The 21,801-nt window shown below is 32.7% G+C and overlaps 3 protein-coding genes across 8 annotated transcripts in view; 1 reads left to right on the top strand and 2 right to left on the bottom strand.

Moving 5' to 3' along the window:
- Nucleotides 1–1,925: 1,925 nt before the first annotated feature.
- LOC105249943 (ras-related protein Rab-32) lies at nucleotides 1,926–15,937 on the bottom strand. 4 transcript variants are annotated; one of them, XM_011255757.3, is made up of 6 exons: nucleotides 6,422–7,224; nucleotides 5,755–6,138; nucleotides 4,767–5,329; nucleotides 3,324–3,552; nucleotides 2,698–3,023; nucleotides 1,926–2,300 (listed from the first exon to the last, which is right to left on the bottom strand). In XM_011255757.3, exons 1-6 carry the CDS (start codon nucleotides 6,780–6,782, stop codon nucleotides 2,187–2,189), a joined length of 1,977 nt encoding a protein of 658 aa, XP_011254059.1. In that variant the 5' UTR covers nucleotides 6,783–7,224; the 3' UTR covers nucleotides 1,926–2,186. The 4 variants fall into 4 exon arrangements, with proteins under 4 accessions (XP_011254059.1, XP_025264086.1, XP_011254060.1 ...); XM_025408301.1 differs by lacking the exons at nucleotides 5,755–6,138; nucleotides 6,422–7,224 and adding an exon at nucleotides 15,763–15,828 and having other exon boundaries at nucleotides 1,932–2,300; XM_011255758.3 differs by lacking the exons at nucleotides 4,767–5,329; nucleotides 5,755–6,138; nucleotides 6,422–7,224 and adding an exon at nucleotides 9,729–10,342 and having other exon boundaries at nucleotides 1,935–2,300.
- A 373-nt stretch (nucleotides 15,938–16,310) lies between these two features.
- Nucleotides 16,311–20,972, bottom strand: LOC105249941 (conserved oligomeric Golgi complex subunit 1). Of its 2 annotated transcripts, none has more exons than XM_011255755.3 (10): nucleotides 20,692–20,972; nucleotides 20,303–20,470; nucleotides 19,933–20,215; nucleotides 19,655–19,856; nucleotides 19,177–19,593; nucleotides 17,955–18,861; nucleotides 17,598–17,877; nucleotides 17,295–17,501; nucleotides 16,660–16,821; nucleotides 16,311–16,468 (listed from the first exon to the last, which is right to left on the bottom strand). In XM_011255755.3, exons 1-9 carry the CDS (start codon nucleotides 20,826–20,828, stop codon nucleotides 16,702–16,704), a joined length of 2,721 nt encoding a protein of 906 aa, XP_011254057.1. In that variant the 5' UTR covers nucleotides 20,829–20,972; the 3' UTR covers nucleotides 16,311–16,468; nucleotides 16,660–16,701. The 2 variants fall into 2 exon arrangements, with proteins under 2 accessions (XP_011254057.1, XP_011254058.1); XM_011255756.3 differs by lacking the exon at nucleotides 16,311–16,468 and adding an exon at nucleotides 17,151–17,199 and having other exon boundaries at nucleotides 16,738–16,821.
- A 206-nt stretch (nucleotides 20,973–21,178) lies between these two features.
- The window catches only part of LOC105249940, a 37,054-nt gene continuing 36,431 nt past the window's right edge, over nucleotides 21,179–21,801 (top strand). The window contains exon 1 of one of the 2 annotated variants that reach the window (XM_025408318.1): nucleotides 21,179–21,283. Coding sequence is in view for 1 of the 2 variants with exons in the window: in XM_025408317.1 (XP_025264102.1) it covers nucleotides 21,734–21,752 (19 nt within the window). In the remaining variant the exon portion in view is untranslated. Of the gene's footprint in view, nucleotides 21,753–21,801 lie in introns of both variants that reach the window. The other variant, XM_025408317.1, reaches the window with a different exon arrangement.

The following is a 21,801-nucleotide window of genomic DNA, read 5'->3' as shown; positions in this document are numbered from 1 at the left end:
TGTTGTATCTATACAAAAGCTTTAAAATAAAAATAGGAATATTATTATTCAATGACAATAGACTTATACGTATATAGTTTTTTCGCAAATAACACATATATGTATATATCTACAATTTTCTCTGCGATAACACGATACGCGCTGTGTTACAAGTCGTACTATATAAAAATGCGAAATATTGCTCGAAAAGTGAAAAAGATCATTAATGTAAAATCTGAATTATTTACAATAATGTATGCATGCATATGTAACTTGACACACATCGATTATGTATATATCTACGCTAATCTATATTTCATAAATTTCTATCAAGAATATTATATATCTGCATTTTTTCTCGTATCTTGGAATTGAGAAACGAGATACCATCATTAAAATTCCAACTTTTATTTTCGCCTTGAATTTCAGTTTAGACAATTGCGACGTTCCCGGAAATTCATTTAAACGCATTGTCTACTGTGTAAAATGATCATTAGTTGCGACATGACGCACTAATTGCAATCAGCTACTTCGAATAATTAGTTGTGATTATGCGAACGAAGGCACAATGTTGTCGACAAATCAATTTAAACTCAATGAGATAAATTGCAAAATGTATGATTGATAAAATTACAAATAGGAAATGTATTATTGTCAATCTAACGAAAAAAAAAAAAACAATTAAAAATACATAATATTATTTTAACAAATTCACGTAATAATGTATCGATTGACTGAAGTAATAGTACTATTCTTTTTACTACAACAATATATAAAATTTTTACTTCTTGGTTCTAATGATGCTAAAAGCGATCCTATAAATAGTAGTAATTGATTTGATTTTGGGCGGAATTTAAGCATTGTTGTATAATCTACTCATAATTTGTTCAATACTTGCATATACACATACTATATAATATTATAATTAAAACAAGTATTGCATAAGAAAGTTTATAATATCTGAAAAGGTAAAACTTCGTTTCATATGCTTAACAAATGTTTCGAGATTTTAATAAGTATAATATAAGTATAATGGTATATAACACAGTATAAAATGTATAATGCATATATATATATATGGTATTGCGATAATTGCAGGCTGAATCTAAATACAATTTCATGATTGTTATTAATCTACGATTTGCAATAGCGTATCGATTTATTAAAAAGGAATGTATTGGGAAGAATATCAAAGTCATTATTTTATTATCACGCAGTTTAAGCATTACTTATATCATATAAGGAATATTTAAAAAAATGTATACACATCTATACTTATTGTAATTTTTTTATATATGTAAATATATTAAATTATCGCTTTTTTATGCATTCTGTACATCTATAAAGTTATTTGAAATGTCGCTCATCAAACGAGTCGAATTGATAGGTAAATAATTATCGAGAGTACATTCTCTAAAAGTGAATCGGTGAAAATATCACTTCTAATTTAAACAGTAAAATAGATTTTACTGAGAATCAGTGAATATTTTATTAATCTTCAGTGGAAACACTTATTTTTGATTTTTTTATCTTATATCTCACTGATTATGGTCAGTTAAAGTAAAATTTACTGTAAAATCAATAATTGATAGTTCGTTCATTTATCGCTATCTCTTTCGTATTTAAGTTTTTTGTCATAAGAATTATATAAAATTTGCAAAGAGCGACAGATAAAATTAGAAACATTACTTTGATTTAATTTCTGATACAATCTCAATAGAGAGACTTCAGTTATTAAATAGATTTTATAAGTCGGACAAATAAATATCTGGTGACTTAATGAAAATTATTTGTTCGTTGTCTATTTAAAATAACAAGTTCAATGTGCATGTATAAATAAAATTTTTAATTTTATATAACGTAGATAGAAAGATGAATTGTAATTTAATATTACTGATTGAAATAGTCAATATTATTAATTAATTTTTTCAATAAAATATCACTGATTTACAATGCTGTACTTATAATTGCTAATCAGTGACTATTTACTGTTTTTCAATGATAATACACTGAGTCACTTTTAGAGAGCATTATCGGATAATTTCTCCCTCGAAAACGAGAATTCGACAAGCAAATGCTTCCTATTAGAAGAATAGCAATACGTAAGACGTTATGATATTCACGACATTCATGAAGACACATTGAGGTTGATGAATGGAAAATCGCGACCGAGATTTCGAACTTGAGCTCGACAATTTACCTATTTGTCAGCAGCCGCAAGATTTTTTGGAGCTTGTCGGCGATTGACTTAACGCGAACCGCTCGCCATCCGTCTGGTCTTGAGAGCCATTGCCTTTCATAACTTGATCGTTCTGAAGTATCTAAAGTAAACAAATTTTACAATCACATTATACGAATCACTATTTTACAATTACATTATTGTAAAATAGATACAATAAAAAGAAATGCAACGAGATAATAAGTGACCGTTTAATCGCGAATTTAATGTACATGCTAATTGATTTCATGTTGATTAATTAATTATGCGTCATAAGTCATAATCATCTCTAACACGAAAGACGTCAATGATTAATCTGTCGTGCGTCACGCACGAAGGGAAACGATATTATATAGACGCATAAAGATTCTTTACTATATTTAATTTTATTTTCGAGTTTGATTTATTATCAAATAATAAATTATTCATAATCGCATATTCGCTTTTGGATCTTTTTCTAAATTTCTTATGCGTTTTAACTCGAGAAATATATCACTTACTTTGTTGACGAGAAATTTGGCTGCTTCCTCGATATTAATATTTTCCTTCGCCGAGGTTTCGAACCAGCCAGAAAAGTTCTTTTCTTTACAATATTCGTCCATCTTAGCGGGCGAGTTAACCAGACCTTCCTTCTGCTGGTCGCATTTATTGGCCAACAAAACGCACGGTATTGGCGATCCGTCAGGAAGTTGTACCTTTGAATCCAAATCTTGTTTCCATTTCACTACCGCATCCAACGTTGCGCTTCTCGTCACATCGAACACTATGAAAGCACCTACGGCTTCCTTGTAGTAAACTCTGGTCATATTTCCGAATCTCTCTTGACCTACATCAAACAAAAGCATTACACGTACAAGTTAGTTAAATTTATCAAATAATAAATTGACGTAAGATGCGATAATAACCCGAGTATAATTTATTAAGCTATCAACATTATACAAGTTTAGAGAAAAATGTATTCAAGATATTGGACAATAGTATCGGAAAACAAGCATCAGAAAACAAGAAGTTACAGGCATGTGACGCGCGCAGAATATTAAAATGTTAATCTATCTGTCAGACACGAGTATCATGTTTCATTACATTGAAGCTAACAAAAAAAATAACATTGTAAATTATTACCGACCTGCGATATCCCATAACTGCAGTCTAATAATAGTATGTGGATCCCAGTTTAGCACTTTGAGAGCAAAGTCGACTCCAATCGTCGCGCGATAATGTTGCGAGAAGAATTGATGAACGTATCGCTTGATGATAGATGTTTTTCCTGCTCCAAGCTCGCCGATTACTAGTATTTTGTACAAGTGCTCCCGTTTCTCGTCGACTCCAAGATTCGATGCATTACTCGATGACGACTGAAACAATAAAGCAAAATATAGTAAATATTGGAAAGCAAAAATTTTTTTTTTTTCAAAGACCGATATCTCTTCTTAAGAATCTCGAATCATACATCATTCTTTCATTTTCCATTTTTGTATATAGTACATTAATTCAATGGTAGGTTTTAATTAAATTTTATTATTTTATTAGTCATGAAGAGACCGGAGATACACGTACATTAAAGATAAATCTTATAAAAATTTTTAATATTATGAGCGCAAATACTTGAGATACACGTACATTCCATTTCCATTCTTTTGATTGTGCTTTCCACTTGCTGAGATTGAACGTATTTAAATTTCGCCAAATTTTTAATTCCGCATTCATATTTACGCGACTTTCTGGACGCTAGAAATGCGCTGAGAAATGAAGATAATGAATGCTCTTACGCGAATGATTTTACTGGTATAGCTCACGCGAGCGAAATGGACCGAGCGATTCACGTGTGAGAAAATTATCCCCGAGTATGCGAACCGCATCTGGGGAACTGTAAAAGCTATAAATATAATAATAAGCCTTCTGCTCTTAATAATTGTATCAATAAATTAAATAATCAATTTGTAAATTCCATTTTGTTTATAATGACGATTCTTTGAAAAATAAACTGATCATTTATATTTGTAATTTTCTTCATTTCCAATTTCATATTTTGTGCGCCAATTTGCGTATATTTTTTCCATTACTCATAATTTTAAATATATGCATAGTTTTATGATACACGATGCCAAGCCACGTAATTTGAAACCCCTAACATACAAGATTCAAAGGTTTAGAAAGCGGATCAGTATCAGAAAGGTATCACATCTGTTTACATTATAGAGTTAGTAATAGAATATCTACTGCATTAAACTATATAAAATCTTTTGATGAATGAAAATATATATGTACATATATATGCATATAAACGTGGTAAAAATTCAACATTTTTCGTTTCAGAATTTCTTGAAAAAATTTTAAAATATCAGGTAAATTTTAACTTATCAGATTGGGATTGCAAATATGGAATGATTCACATTATCGCATTTCCAACACGACGAAGCTGCATCATATACTGGCATAGTATTCCTTTCATCATGTTTCGTAATTCGATATATTACTTGTAATGCTTCGCAAAATGAAGATATAGTCTTAACATCTTTAAAACATCTCTACCGGTGACGTCGTTCGCGTTCTACGCGATAGACCTCACCTGGTCAGCAACAGCTCCCACCATGGCGGCATGAGATTTGCTGAGATTGTCCATATTATTATAGCTTTCTGTATAATTTTCCTCGATGCTACCCAGGTAACCCAGTGCCGTTTCCTCGTCGAAAGTAGAAAACGCGTCGAAAGTTTTCACGCTGATCTGCCGGGCTCTTGTCTTCTTTCGTTCTTCTTCTCGCTCAAAAAACACGTCGGCGGTGCTTGGTGGCTCGTCGTCGATTGTCAAACTGCTAATCGCGATCACCGAGTCTTTCGAATGAGAATCCTTGGACGAAGAATCGAAGAAACGTCGTTGAAATATCGCTCTTTTCTCCTCCAGCAACGATAATTTGCGGCGTACCTCGACGGGCGACGATTTCGATGTCATTCGTAAATCCCAAGAATCCGAATCGGCCCTTGTTTTACCTGTTCTGACCGCAGCATCCTCTGCGGGCTTCGTCTCGCTATCTCTCGACCAGTTCGACAATGCGTAAGGAAGCGTCGAATAGCATTGCACGTCGGAACGCGAGACTGTGTCTTGCTTCTCTTGCTGCGGACGTTGCGCGGTGTCTGTGCAAGAGCGAATTTGAGAGGAATTTGCGATTGTCATTGAGAAAACGATTATCGTGTGTCAACTTTTCAATCTTAAATAGTTCTCAGCAATATTGCTACAATGTTTTATTACTATTGCAAATAATTGTAAGGCATTTTAAATGAAAAAGTTAAATATAAAACAGGGTAAAAAAGATAAAAGATAAGAGCGACGCGCTAAAAGCATATAAAAGAAATAAAAATAAAAACCTGGAGAAATATATCAGAGTTTATTAAACTATAATGAAGATTTATGAAAATTTATTTATGAAAATTTTTGTTATTTATGAAAATAACATAATAAAGAAATCGATCGTTAAAAATTGAATACTGCAGAATTCAATTCTTCAGTTTCAATTTGCACATTTTATCCGTAATCCCCATAGTATCTGTACAAGGCTCACCCTGTTGAACAAAGCTCTTGATGGTTACCAATGGCGTTGTATGTTGCACTACAGTGACAGTCTTCGGTGTTTCGAGTAGCTTTTCTGGTTTCTTAGGCTCCCCCTTCGTTCCTTTTCCTTTCTCCGGACTGTTGTTGTCCTCTTGTCCTTGCTTCTTGATCGGCTCGTTCGGATGAACAGGCGATTCTTGCGGGGACTGAGTCTGCGATCGACTACTATCACCTTCTGGAGTATGTCGCGTTTCTTGCTGTTCCGAGGACTGACGAAATTTGTTGAAGCTCAATTTACGCACCAACGAATGCGACTTCTTCTTTTTCTTCTTCTTCAAGATCGAGGATGCCGATTTCGGTTCCTGGAGCTGCTGCGATTGCTGCCAAGATATCTCTAAAGCGAAAGAGAATCGCGAATCAAGCAAAATAATCCAGTTTCTCGAAAATTATTATTCTCGAATATAAATAAAGGAAGAAATCTTTCTAACGTTTTATTTGAATCTTTTTAAGATAATTTTTTTAAATTAAGAGAGATCAAAAATTAAAAAATTCAGAAAAAAAATATCATAAATATTTTCATAAACTGTGCATCTATTCTTCATCGCATATCGTTTAAGTATCTCACATGTGTGCATAACACAAAGCGTAAAGTTTTCATCGAGTATGCCGGGATTAACCTTTGTCATCCCCTATTTCGAGCTTCCTCAAGGAAGCTTTTTCATCCTGTTCCGTGTTCGCTTCATAAGATGGATCGGTCTCGCGGGATTTCTTCTTGATTTTGAATATACCACTCTCGCGAAAGCTGCTCTTGAATGCACCGAATTTGCCTTTTTTGCGATCATCCGTGCTAATGTTGGAAAAGAGGGTCGCAACGCCACCGCTGCTGCTGGTCAGAGTATCGAGACTGGAATTACTGTCACCCGCGGTGACATATTCGCCGGAAGTAGCCGTAGTTGGCTTCTGCTTCTCCTCGTCCGACGAGAAGCGCGCGATTACCGTGTCGGGCGAGCTGCCACCTTCGCTCTCTTTGTGAGCCATAATCGCGTCGCGAAAAAAAAAAAAATAGAGGACGGGAGGAGAGAATTTGCGTGTGTGAGGGCCGATGAATAGGCGATGAAAGAAAGGGATGATAGATCAAAGGACTGTCTCTTCGCTTCGCCGTTTTCCCGTTTCTTCCGTCTCACTTCATCGACTATTGCTTGGCTTCCTTAGCCGCTTCTGGAAACCTTAGAATAACGCACCGGTTTCGATCGGTCGTGAACGGATAATCCACCTTGTTTTTTTTTCTTCTCGTCTCTTTAGAGATTCTTTCGTTGCGAGTAAAATCATGGAGAGAATCGGAGAAGTTTGAAAAATTTCGCATGAAATTTCCAATCTCGTAATTGTCAAATTATTTGAATTAATTATTGGAATGTCGAGATGAGAAATGTGATATATTCCATTCATAGATATAAAAGTTTCAGGAAATTAAACTTCTCTAATTTCCTTTATTCACATTTCTAAAATATGGAATAGGCATTTCGAATAATTTAAAAACAATGATATAAAAATTTAAGAAACTTTAGATAATTTTCAAAAAACTTTTCATGATATATTAGGATTATTTTGCAGCTTCTGAATACATCTTCGTTTTTCTCTTGCACTACATTAACACAAACACTCTGTAAAACACTGATTAAAATATTGAATTTCATGAAACATACTGATAGATTTTTATTATTTATAATATTATTAATTATTTATAATATAACGAATTAAAATAACATTGATATATATATTAATAGAAAGAGCTATGCAAGTGATCAAAGAAACTGCAAGCCCAACGGTGTCCTGAACCGCACTAAATGTTGATATAAAAATATAAGAAGCCAAAGGGGGTGGGGCATTCAAGTATCCCCTACCAGACAAGTAACGTACGAGTGCGTACCCGGTGTCTCGCCTTCTTTGCGTATGAAAAAATGTGCGTGTACATGTACATACATGTGTATACATATGTAAACTGGGTATCTATATGTACTTTGCACGTATGTAATCTGTCTTTAAACATGCATGTGGATCCCGTACGTGTATCTCATACAATAGTATCCGTTTCAGATGGATTCCGCTCATATGTATAAGTACGTGGCTTGCCACAAGTTTTCTTTTAGACGTTAGACTGCACTACCGCGCACAATAGGCATATTACATAAAATCCGCTATACGATAGTGCAATGATAAGCGTAAATACTGCAAATATGAGAGAATTGATTGAAATATACTGTATATGCGAAAAAATATGTAATGCATTGCGTGATAAAATAGCGCTTGCAAGTTTCATCATTAATTTATCCTTCGGAAATAATTTTGCACGCATATATGAAAAATTTCTAAATGGTACCCGTTCGCATTTAAATCCTCCAATCACACGCGCAAATAAGGTTGAATAGCTTGATATATTGTTTCGACAGAAAAGTCACAGAGAGTTGACCGCTTTTCAATTCTAATTTCGAAATTTATTGCGCGTCGAATAATTATAAAGCATTCGATAGAATTTATGCGTCCTTCATAGATTTGATCTTCTAATTAAGCTGCGTCCCTTTGCATCGTTATTTTAATTAGCCGAGTATGTGATGAATTAAACCGTTGAAGAAATAATGCAATAATATGCAATTAATTAGAAGATTAGATCGAGAGAACTTTTCAGCTTAATCTTAATTGGCGATTACGCGTGGATTATTTTAGTATATTATTAGTTCTTCTTTTAAATCCTACGGAATATATCTCTATATTTTTCAAATTATTATATTATTATATTTAAATTTAAACAATCTTGGTTATAAAATAATGAAAGCATGACAATCGAATTTCGATTCGTTTTATTTTAATCAGAAAATATCAGAATATAAAATATATTTTCAGGCAAGTTATATACTTAAAGTATAAATAATATAATTAATAATTATTTGCAACAGAATTGTAATAAGATTTTTATTCCTATCTCCTTATCTGCAATTAAATAATAAGAATATCGTTTGTAGTTAATGTGCGTGAAATGAGTCATACATGCCTTCGCAGTGTAATGACTTCAAACAATCATACAGTGAAAATCATCAAGCGTGATTCCTAGATCGATGATCATTATTGATGATAGTCTTCTAGGATAGGTTATCATTTTATTTGTTAATGTATCGTGCACATACACACATACACCCGCATACACATTTACACAATGAACGAGAAACTTCTTTCTATAATAAAATATAAAATATATATGTATATATATATATATATATATATATATATAATAAATAAATAAAAAAAATATATATATATAATTTATTTAAAAAATGCTGAAACATGGTTGGGAAAACCATCGAAATTAACAAATCATTGATATAGAATGATAGAATATCTTGTTAACAACAATTTTAAGTATTCATGATGTTGTTGTACTCGTGACGTGTGATAATAGAACAATTTTTTCTTTTATAGCAAAATATACATTACGATTACAAATTTTCGATCTAAATTTGAAAGTAAGACAGATTAATTAAGCCAATTGAAAGACATAAATAAATCTTTTAACAAGATTGTTAAAAAAAGAAAATAAAATTTTTCTTGTAACATCTATGGGAATAATAGAAAGATGCTTTTCTTATTATGCACTTCTTATATGACGTAACATTTTACGTCACGGGCAAGATCGACGTTCCGGTAGTTAGAGTAATGAATTATACATCTAATCTAATTGTAACGTCTCGTAGTCAAGGGAGATCTTTTCGTTGCGATAATATAGCTAAGTAAGTCAGAGAAAGTATCTCTTCTCGATAATTATACCAACGTGCGCTGGAAAAATATATCCGCTGCGAGGGCAACGTTTTCGTGAGAAAACGTATCAAGATGCGTCACGTGCTCGCACAATCGAGCAAAAAAATCGAGCATTTTATTTAAAATCCGAGTCTTTTATTCAAATTTTAAAACGCGATCAAGCATGCATGTACCCACCTTTTTCGTGGCTCTAACTGTCTCTTGTTTGCAATTTTTGCTGAAATTCATATTAAGATCGATGTATAAATGATTGTTGTTCAAGAGTAATGCGGGCGGTTCCATAGGTGGTGGATTGGCTTCTTTTTTGTGTCTTAAACGCCTCTCGGTTCTCTCTTGTCGCGTACGTAGTACGAGCACCACATTTCGGTCCAGCATATTTAATTCGATTGAGAATCAATCGAAGACTTGACTTGAAAAATTGCTTTCTTAATTTTTAATGTCCAATGTCAGATTTTTCGTAACACTGCACTACAGGTCTAACACTATATAAGAGTTAAGGGTGCAGTACGATATATTTGTCATGAGATTAAAACTTTATAAAAAGCAACGAAAGACAAGATCAAGTGTTGAAAGAAACATTCTTCGTTTTCTCGCGACACATCAGATATTATAGCGTCCCAACTTGTAATCGCGATCAGTTCGAAGAGAGGCGCAATTTATCAGCTGTTTTATTGAACGTTTAAGCAAAGCCGAGAAGAGAATTTTTTAAAATTCCGACGATGATGCGACGATTAGGGAGGGATTCGTGAACCGGCCGTAAGAGAACGATAGTAACGTGTGCCGGATGAATGCAGAGTCCCAGCATTTATTGGTTCGGATTAGCCTGGACGTTATCGTCTACCATGTTATCGGCGCGAGCGAGGCGCCTATAAAAAAATGTTGGGCGCCTTGCAGACACAATCGTATTCCAATGCGTATACGGAATAAAGGAAGGAGAAGAAGATTGCGATGAAGAGGGAAATCCGCGCACGCGACTAGGACCACGATTTACGGAGAGTCAATGACCTCCAAAAGTTCTAGACGATGTGCATTTTTCTAGAAACGGTGGAGTTTTCTTGGAGCTTCAATTCATCTGAAATTTTTATTCCCGTTATCAATATAATTATCGCCAGATTTGCAACATTAATACTATATGCTTATGCATTAATTATTTTAATGTTTCAATAACGAATTTATAACCCAAATTATGCAGAAAAGAAGAAAAAAAATTGCATTTCTGTGATGCACGCGATATCGATCGCTCCTTCGTCGTGCATTAGTCAGGTAAAGATTGCGCGTTTAGAATAAGAAACTCCATCGATGAACGATTCAATACGTAAAATGAAAAAAATTATCGTCGCGTTATCGCTCGTCGACTAGAATATTATCGCCGATTATACATAAAGTTTCGCCACTTTACTCTCTAGAAACATCGAAAGTGCGTCAATAGGATTATTTTCGCTGCAGCTTTCTCGTTTCACAGAAGGAAAGCGCAAGGGGCGATCTTGTATGACGAGAATAACAACGTTACGCTGAACCTACGTAGTTCAACCTGTTTACATTCGATGAGAAACAAGCCGTGGGTTCCGCGGTTTTATCATCGATACTCTTTCCCTGTAAATCCTCGTAATCGAGTTACACCGATCTTGTGACACGGTTACGTATACGCATCGATAGATATATTATCCTTCGGTAGCCATTTCAAGAGAGAAATATAATACATTAATACGACAAAGTATATGCAGTGATATTGAATGCCACATATATTGCGTATCGCGAGCAACAATTTAATTAAATATACATATGTTATATATTACAACAAAAAACTATATGTTAATTTACGATACAGTTCGATAATCGCACTCTAATACGTGACCAGAGATGAACCAAATCGATATTATTGCTATAAATGAACATGAAAGACATCGGGAAAAAAAGAGAAACGATGTCATGCGATATCTACATTCGAAATGAGATGGAAAACCGTACATTACGTTACATCAGCCAGAATTAGAAACATTATTATTTAGATATGTACAAATGAATGTAATGATAAGAATGGTTATAAGAATGAGATAAATGTTATACAATATTTCACGTTCGCTAACTGGCGCCAAGAAATTGTTTTGATTCAGAGATTTATGATTATCACTTTATTCATGCATGAACATTACTTAATGGAATCAATCTATCAGAATAATTTTGATATATAATTGTAAGTATATAATTTTGATGAGACAAAAATACTATCTTCTCTATAGTAATTTTAAAAGAATGCAAATAATCTACAATTTATAAATTTTTCCTTAACAAAAAGAAAAACTCTCTTATAAGAGTTTAAATAATTTAAATAAATTTAATTTAATCATCATATTCGAAATAAATTCAAAATTATTCGACGTAAACTTAAAATAGAATTGAAGGGTTTAATCTAACATGATTAAATTATTGACTTATATTGACCACTGATATATTTATCTTTATTACGGTCGATATAGAAAAGCAACACGATATCTACCAGAAAGACAAACTTTACATTTACATGATGCAGCAATATATATGCAACTGCAGCACCCTACCTATTAAAATAATAATTATTAATAAAAATGAAACGTGTATAGTAAAATATCTAAATTTAATTTTCTACATTTTTTATTTTGATAATATAAACCCAATAAATATTTATATAATTGTATCATATTTTAAAATAAATATTTAAAAATAAATTCTCTATACACATTTTAAAAATTATAATTTTTATATTCATCGATAGATAATCAATTTTTTACCTCTTAAAATCAAAAATATCTCCTCTAATAAATAAATATGTTATTTAAGTTATAGACTTTATCTCATATAACAAAATTTTTTAATTTTTAATTTTTTTATTTTCATGTTTCAAGCATTTCGGCATTAATTTCAAGAATTCAATGTGACCTTTTTCTATCGTTTAACGTAAATCGTTTCGTACCAATGTGATACAGATAAAAATTGTCGTCACTTGTTCCATTCGGCTAATTACTCGATAAAAACTTGTTTTGACAGAAAGAAATCATCAAATCCTCATCATTATGTATCAAAAATATATAATCTAAGGTTGAAAGGTTGATAAAATAATGAGAAAATATAAAGAAACGTAAAGTTCACATGAAAAAAAAAACAATAATCAGAAAGTCATAAATTTCTGTCGCGATTAATTATAATCAATTATTTTGTAAACAATATTTTAAAGAGAAGAAGATATTTCCTTTTTAATTATAAAAATTTATGACAAAATATTCGATTCAATTAAATGTTACATTATTTATATTTGCGGTGACAATTGCTAAATGCGCTTTATGCCAGATTACCAATGGATTACAATAAGCGATTTATTTTCAGAAACAATATATGCATCGTGATGTAAAGCATTTAAACCAAGCTTATCAAAAAAACAAATGGCATAAAAGTAATTATTAATTAACACAGATATTTTTAAATAAAAACGTATAATATTGTTACGATAAAAAATATTTTTAGTTAAAAATTAAAATATATTCAACATTAAATAACGCTTTCAAAAAAATAATTTAGAAAAAAGAAAGAATATTAAATAAAATATAATAACTTATTATCAAAATAAATTATTCGACAAGATGATAATAAAAAAATATTTGATACGTTCGATCAAAAAATATCGTTTATAAATTAAAAATAAATAAAGGTAAGATATATGCGAAATGTCTGAGTGATTGCATTAAGTTCGCAATTTTATAAAACGATAGACACAATCTTAAACGACACAACATTACGCATGAATCACGGGATCATGAGACAATGATACTGTAGTGACGTGCAATGATGAGTTCAATACTAAAGAAATGATAACGATAAGCAATTATATATAGTCACAATATTTGTTATTCTTACTTTTTCAATAGGTATGATCAATGATTCATTCAGGGCTCGCTTTGTGCGGCATTTAATTTAAAATTATTAAAGTACTGCGATAAAATGCAACTAATAATTCTTATGTAATTAATTTTAGTAAATATATAGCACTTTTATCCGATCGCTCGTAAAACTTTAATAAAAAAAGTAATTGTGAAGTCAATGTTATTTTCGTTTTCTAAAAATCGAACGAGTACAGATCAATGCTGAAGGCGGTCGCCAAAAATGGAGTTGCACAGACCTGGTTCACAGTTTGTAGAAACTATCTTACATTTTACATGTGAAGTTTTACGACCGATCCCCGCATTTTGCGGGCATGTGGTCAGTTCTATCAATATATGAAATAGTTTTTCGTTATCTACGTGTTTTATCTCTTTATCGTGATAAAATGTTACATTTTATACAATGTTTTAACAAAAAACTATATATTTTCTCTAAAAATATAATAAAAATTTATGAAGTACAACAATAATATAGATTAGATAATTAAATCTCGTGTATACATTTCGTATATAAAGAAACTTAATCAGCGATATATAAAATTATGTTATGTGATTGGTAATTTTTATAAAAAGTAAGTTTGTTTGGAAAATAATACATTGACGACACAAACGATGAAAAGACAGTTAATATTTTACGCGTGATAAATCGATGAGCTGCGTCTTCGAAGGATTGCATGTTGTAATTACATAGCATATTTTTAGAATTCGATCAAATGCATCTTTACCGCATTGAAATAATCACGAATCTGATCCAATATTATATCATAATATCATAGAATGAAACTCAATCGTGGCGAAGGATGGCGAAGTTTAATCCTGAGAATCGTGTAGAAAAAAATGTATGCGGTGAAATAGGATAACGAAAGAGAGAATCCGATTCAAGTGTAGGTGTTGAGACCGCGGTTATTTATCTATACTACAAAAGTTTGATGATAGAGAAAATGAATTATCGAATCCTAATGATCGTGAAAAAAAGAAAAATATTAATATTAAATTATAAAATGTACATATGTTTTATAAGATACATCTGTTCGTATCTCTCTGTAATCAATCTGTCGTATCTCTCTGTAATCAATCGTTTAACGTAATGTTTGCAAAGGATAAACTAAAAACGATAAATATAAGAATGAAACGATAAACTATGCCAACAATTGTTGATTTTTACTACATCTTAAAAAAGAAATTTGTGAGTTCAATTTTGATTTCCTGTATGCGTAGAGATTGTAAGAGATCTTCGTATGGCATTCTCTCAACAATTTGGCAGCAATCTCGAGCAGATTAGATAAACTGAACTTTTAGAGAAGATTATCGGAGCTACTCGTATTGCTACGATAAATTTTTCCGCGATAATTACAAAACTGAGAGTGAGCATTTTCATTGTACCTTTCAAGAAGATCTAACGAAAAATGATTGAACAAGCAAAATATTCCATCAACAATCGCAATCGTGAGATAACGAGCAATATCGATGATCAACAAAGCTTTATTTCTACCTTCAGTGCCACCTGGAAAAAAATATAATTGCTTATACCGATAAGTGATTGAAATTTTAATAAACACCCGGCAAAAATTATCGATTGAAGAAAGCATATGCTTAAATTATTACACGTCGCATGTATATACATATCCCTATCAAAAATATTGACGCAACGTTGAATTATCGGGATTTATATCTCGTAAACTTTATATCTCAGGTAATCGATAACTAAAAGCTATGATACATTTTGAAAATAATATATCGATAGAAAATCCAAGTGTAACATATTTTTGCGATAGAAAAAAATAAAACACGACAACTTTTTCGCTCGAGCTTCACTTTGCTGATTACCGCTTATTTTCATACGACGCGAACCGATAATTCTATTTAAATCGAGGAAGCGATCAATCATTCGTCTTGTGAGCTTTCCTGTCGTTGACACGGTTTCTATCTAATCTAAAGGAAAACCAAGAGAAAAATTTCATTCAACAAATGCGTCAGTAAATGATTTAAAACTTGTGTCCTGCAGATATTTACCCTGTGCGTCATATATAAGGTCAGATAGCGGCAATCGCGCGCCGAGTTTAGCGTATCGCGGATTTGATCGTCGATATAAAGACAAGAGGAATCTGGATTCCCTCGATCGCCCAAATTGTAAAAAAAAGCGCCCTTATAGCGCATCGACAGGCGCGTTCCGCAAATCGGTCGCCGCCATTCGATTTTTCAAAATCGGCGCGCCAAGCAGACAGCACGTGCCGGTATTACGCGCGACATTTCGACGTGCGAAATCGAAAAGAAAAGAATGAATAAATGATGACACTCACCATTTGACGGGCGGGAAGATTCTGCCGGATTCCCCGATACTCTTGCAGCTTAACAGATTCGTATCGCAGCTTCTTCTTCAGATGCGAACGGGAACGTCTTACGACCGATATCACTACAGCTGGGCCCATCCGGCCATCTTGCCGTATATCGAAATGTGTACTACAGTGCGCGGGCGTATTTCGCCATTCGTTCCCGCTCCTCCCCCTCCCTCGCAGTCACTGTCAGCGGTTGCGTAACGTGCGCTCCCCTCTTTTCACATTTGTACTCTTGGAGCTAGTCGTCTCTTTTACTCTTTCTCATTTTCTCTCTTTGTCTTCCTCGTCATATCTCGTGAAGGCATCTCGTCGCGAAAGGATTATCGATCGGTAAATTTAGATTGAAATTCGTATCATACTCACGGGGGACGCCACTGGACGGTGATATATGCGAGATAGAATGCTACATGCCTATCTTGATTTAAATAACAATTTCGCGCGCTAATATTTTCAAACTTTGAAGTTTTTATTAATTTTTATATATTTATTATATTTACATATATAGACATCTTTGAGGAAACTAGTGGTACTTCCTGTATTTTAGTTTGCAGTCGATTTAAAGTCACTGGAGCAAGTATTTCCTCTATCTTGTATTTTTCCTCCGAATTTTTAATCCAATTTTATGATAGCACGCGTGGGAGATTAAGATACTTTGTCGCCCTTAATAATCCTTTAATAAATCATCAATAATTTCATTACGTGTGACTCGATCCGAGATGAAATATTTGTTACATCGATTTTTTGTGATGTATATGTTACACATTTACAGATTTCTTATTTTAACTGGTATAAAATAGATATAATATAATAAAAAGAGATATTTTCTATTAACATATTATTTACACAATGTTTAATATTTACATTCTTTATAAAACATGCGAGGAGAATTAGTTAACAAATTAGTTAACTACTACTCCCGAACCAATCTGATCCCATTGCACCGAAAAACGCGGCCGCACCAGATTTTATCGTTGCACTGGTCGAATCACTTTTTGTATTCTCTTTTGTTGTTACTTTCTTGCGCTGTAAATAAATATATATTAATATAAATATATATTAATTAAAAAATTTACTCATTGCACATCCTCACACAAATGTATTAATATCATCCGTCAATTTATAGAAACATTCATTCAATCTTATTAGGAATCAATCTAGTACAGAATGGCATTCTACTTATTCCATTTCTAGTCTTTTGATAATATGAGTTTCATATTAAATCATTTTCAAATAAAAATAATCTCTTAACCAGTGATATAAAGAATAAATAATATTATTATAGAGCTGTGATAATCCAAAATCAATTAGCGTTAATTCATAATAATCACGACATGCAAGATTCGCCAGCTTACCAAGTTTACATTTGCGATATCTTTATCTCATTTAAAGGGCATACGCAATCTAGGAGAGTAGGTATATTTGTAGAAAATGCTTAAGTATGTTGTTTCACCAGTTTGACAATATTAATTATATAATCTGATAAGGATATTTGTTACCTGTGCTTTGTCCGGCATCGTTACCGATATAACTGGCAAATTTCTTGTAGGAGCAGTTACTGTTAGCGGCGGGAACCATGGTGCCCCCGTACATACTGCAAGTATTGCAGGCAATTCATTTTTTCCATCACTATTTACATGTTCATTGCGTGCACCCAAAATTGAATGTAATTGCTCTAAATGAGATACTAAATTGCCAAATATCAACTAAAAAAAAATAGATAAAATAAAAACTTGTTATTACTGCAAGTTCTGAAAGTAATAAAAATATCTTTTTCATATATCACAATATGATATACTAACCAAAGATCTTTGAACGGATTTTCTGATATTAGTATGAATAAATGGATTAAAAACATCATAGTCGAACGGATCTATCTTTGTAAGTACTGCTTCACAAGTTTTATTTGATAATTCATTGAGAATTTTGTTTTCACGTGGCACCATAAGCAATGTACAATATTTTATATCATATAATACTTGAAATGCTTGTTTTTGCCTAAGATCTACATCTTTCAATAAGTTAAGATAATAATTAAACAATTCTGTAATTATTCTTTCTATAATTTGCTGTAGTACTCTCCTAAAATTAAAAAAAGAATAGAATATACCATGGTAAATAAAGTCTCGCTGCCTGTTAATGTTACATCACTTACATACCTTGGAAACGTATGAGGAATAATCTTATTTAAATCTTTGCAGATAACTGTTAAGAATTTTTGCAAAGGTATCGATGGTTGATAAGGTATCAAAATTTCAGATTTTATTTGCTTTCCTTCCCCAGATTCTTCCTCGATGGTAACTTTTTCCCATTCGGATACAATCCAATGAACGCGCAATCCGTCAATTGGCTCTCTTGATATATATTTTTTTATATATTCCGCTATTTTAATTTTATATATGTCAGCCCAAATGGACCACACGCAAGTACTTTCTTCCTTGAGGTTTTCACAAATAGTTTGCCATTTAACGTTAGTGATGATAAGTCCAGATAGTTTTGATGATGTGAAACACTTATTTAAATTTGGACATAAAGTAGTTAACGCAAAGAGAAATCTTGCCAATACAATAGAATTTATATCACGTTGACCGTGTTCAGGTTTTTCGTTAACACATGTATTCTTTATAAACTGTACAAGATTTTCAATATTTTCTGTGCTGATTACTTGCAAATGTTCTTGTACTTCATTACGATCACAAAATGAATTTGCAATTAAAGATATATTTGTCGAAAGTAAATTATCTTTAAGCGTTACTATTCGTTCAGTCTCATATAAATAATGCTCAAGATCAGACAGTAACGTATATAGATTTTCGTCCAATCCTTCACATAATTTGATTACATTTGGGGAATATCCTTTAGCTTTCATTAGCAAGGATCTCTTGTTATCTAATCCTCCATTTTTTGTTAGTTTCTGTGGAATATCAGTAGGGGAATCTTTCCATACAAACCATCGTAAATCGTGTTCCGGAAATTCAAATTTGTCATGCGCTACTTTTTCCAGTAATTCTATTATACCGGATTTTAAATCGGTTAGCGCATCTGCCCACTTATCCATTATAATACCTGTTAATAGATTACCATTAATTATCAATGTAAAATCTTTATTTTGTATACAGGGTATCCAGAAAATCCCTTCTAGACTCAAAAAGAAGGAAAAAAGCTATATAAAATAAGTCATTTTTAAGTTTTAGCTACTTTTATGTTTAAAAAATCGTAATTTATAGTCCGCTTGGCACTTTAAAAATTTTTTTTAAATTTAAAATTTAAATTTTTAAATTCAAAAATTTCAATTTTAACTTTTTTTGAGTCCCGTATCACTTTCCGAAATACTGCGGGCGATTTTCCGGACACCTTGTATATGGAGAAATGTGCGATTACATTTTACTCGTTTAGTTATGATAGGCTGGAAGAATTCCATCCAGAAACTTATTCTGGGTAAAGAGAGCTCTTCCCATATGGAATTCCAATTTTCAGGTAGATTCACACTGATAGCTTCTTCCCGGACATTATATAGGCCTTTGATAGAAACTATTAAATCTAATAATTTAGTGACTTCAAGATTAGAAAATTCATTAACCCATTCCAACCAAGACTTAACTCTGTCTTGAAGGATTGATAAGGGAAAGTTATTTGGTACATCCTGAACAAATGGTTTATGATTTTTGGTAACAGATGGCAAAAATTCCTCAAGTAAATCTTGATTTAAATCAAGTTGCGATAGCAAGCAATATGCTTCTTTATCTTTTATGTCTGTTATAAATTGTAAGACTAAACCTCCTGGTGCATTATCTGCATCTATAATTAGATATAATTATAATATAAAATATTTCAAAATTTGTGAATCTAAAATACTTACATATAAAACATGAATAAATCAAGTGGACAGTTTGTATAAGTATCTTCATACATAACTTTAGCTTATTCTTGACACTATCATGACTCTCTTCTTTAATAATAGATTCAATCGCGCGACTTCTCGTGGATATTAATTTTTCTAAAAGATCCACAAACGAAGATTCGTTTAAAAATACAAGAGATGCTAAACAATTTGCAGCATTCTGTGTAAAACAAATATATCATTAATATAATTAATATTTAAATATTACAGTTATTTTTTATAATTTGAATACTAACAATAGTTGAAACATCTAATGACTGCAATCTGTTGTTACACTCATTAGATATAATATTCTTTAATTGAGAAATAACATCCCATTGCTTCGAAACAATTGGATATTTACGTGCCAGTTCTATACTGCCTACTTCAAACATTAAACTATAATTTATATGTTGCGCTATTATATACAATTGTGTAGCAAGTAGTAAATTCTGATCTTCGATACTCGTCCAAATATACTGTGGAATATCCATTAGAATTTTGATTTGGATAATAATGGAATCCGAGACATATCCACCCCTACAATTTAGATTTGATATCGATATCAATTTTATTTTCATGCAAATAATATATGCAGATGTAATGATATATATTAAAAAAGGGCACCTGTCTAGCTTATCTCCAATTGGTTCTGTTTTAAAACCAATTAAATATTTCTTTTGCAGTTCCCTAAATTTATCTTCTACATTAGCGATTCTTGCAGTAACTTGTTCCGATGTTATCTTCATTTTTGCAATCGTGTCAGCAGCTAATATTAGATCCCGATATCTTTCTCTAAAAGTCATTAATATAAATTACAAGATTTTTGAAATTTTGACAACTTTTAGTTTTTTTTTTTTTCAGTTTCAAAAAATATACTCTAATTTTAAAATGACAAAAGACACGTACATACAAATTGATATGCATTTTAATAATATACAGTATATATTTTAGCTAATGATTTGAAATAGATTTTGTGATTAAAGTATTAGATAAAGTATTACACGAAGTCTTACCCGACTAACGTTCGTAATTCTATCTTCTTTCTTTCACTTTCCAATTGAATTTTTTTCTGAATTTCTTCGATCTCCTTAATGGTATGCTCCTGGAATAACTTATTTATATCCAAATCCAAATAATTTGTTGTTGTCATGTTTTTGACAATCCGTATCCTTTGATTTTCCTTTGGAATTCGAAAGCTCCTACGTAGGCTACATTACAGAGGTTAGATTGTTGAACCGCATAAATTATAATGAGTTATCGTCATATGATAAAACAATAAGTCGATAACTGTCACCTGCTTTATCACGCGTGAATAACGGTTCCGTTGACTAAAAAAATGTCCCGCAGTTGGAAGCGCTGCAGCGCATCTTATATATCTTTTTTTTTGGAATGTACATTCCGAAAATGCTTATCAGGGGAACGTGATACGACGTCGACGATACCGTCCAGGACTGGCAGTCGCTGGCAGTCGCGGACTAACACGTGAGATAATATAACGGGGTAACGGAGAGCGCTGATATAACCGATCATCGAATTGCCGCGAGGACGAAAGACGAGAACGCACGCGCGAGACAACACGGAGCAGGTCGACGGTGGTGCACTATGGTATGCACGGCGGTTCTTTATTACAAAAAAAAAGAAAAAATCCTGCGGTGGATTTGTTTTACGTCGCTACGCGCCTCGAGCCTCGCGCGGAACGGAAAGGTTATGCCGTTTTTAGCGTCAGCCAAACGCGATTGATTCGCGGCGCCTCCTCGTAGACGCAACTCGCTTCTCGGCGTTCCTTCGTGGGCGGAGAATTGTAGCGAGCAGTGACCGTAAGCAATGAAATTTTTAATTGTCCGGTGACATTCTCCTAGCAAGAGAAAGAGAGAGAGAGAGAGAGAGAGGGAGAGGGAGCGATTACGGACAGGTGTGTCTTCGTTCGAATGTGTGCACCGCCCCACCAGCTCCGCGTGAGTTCCTCGCGGTCTCCGGTTTCATCGGTCGCGGTTTCGTCGGCGAAACGTGTAAATGGGCGCTACGAACTGAAAACAATCTAATCCCGGGGACCCGATGACTGTTGACGATACGAGTAGGTATCTCCCCTTTATTTCTGCTAACTTGAGAGAAACGAAGGATTT

The sequence above is a fragment of the Camponotus floridanus genome, unplaced genomic scaffold, assembly GCF_003227725.1.
Source record: "Camponotus floridanus strain SB8 unplaced genomic scaffold, Cflo_v7.5 scaffold20, whole genome shotgun sequence".
Lineage (NCBI taxonomy): Eukaryota > Metazoa > Arthropoda > Insecta > Hymenoptera > Formicidae > Camponotus > Camponotus floridanus.
The sequence above is the reverse complement of the archived record's forward strand: the minus strand, read 5'-3'. Positions and strand labels throughout refer to the sequence as shown.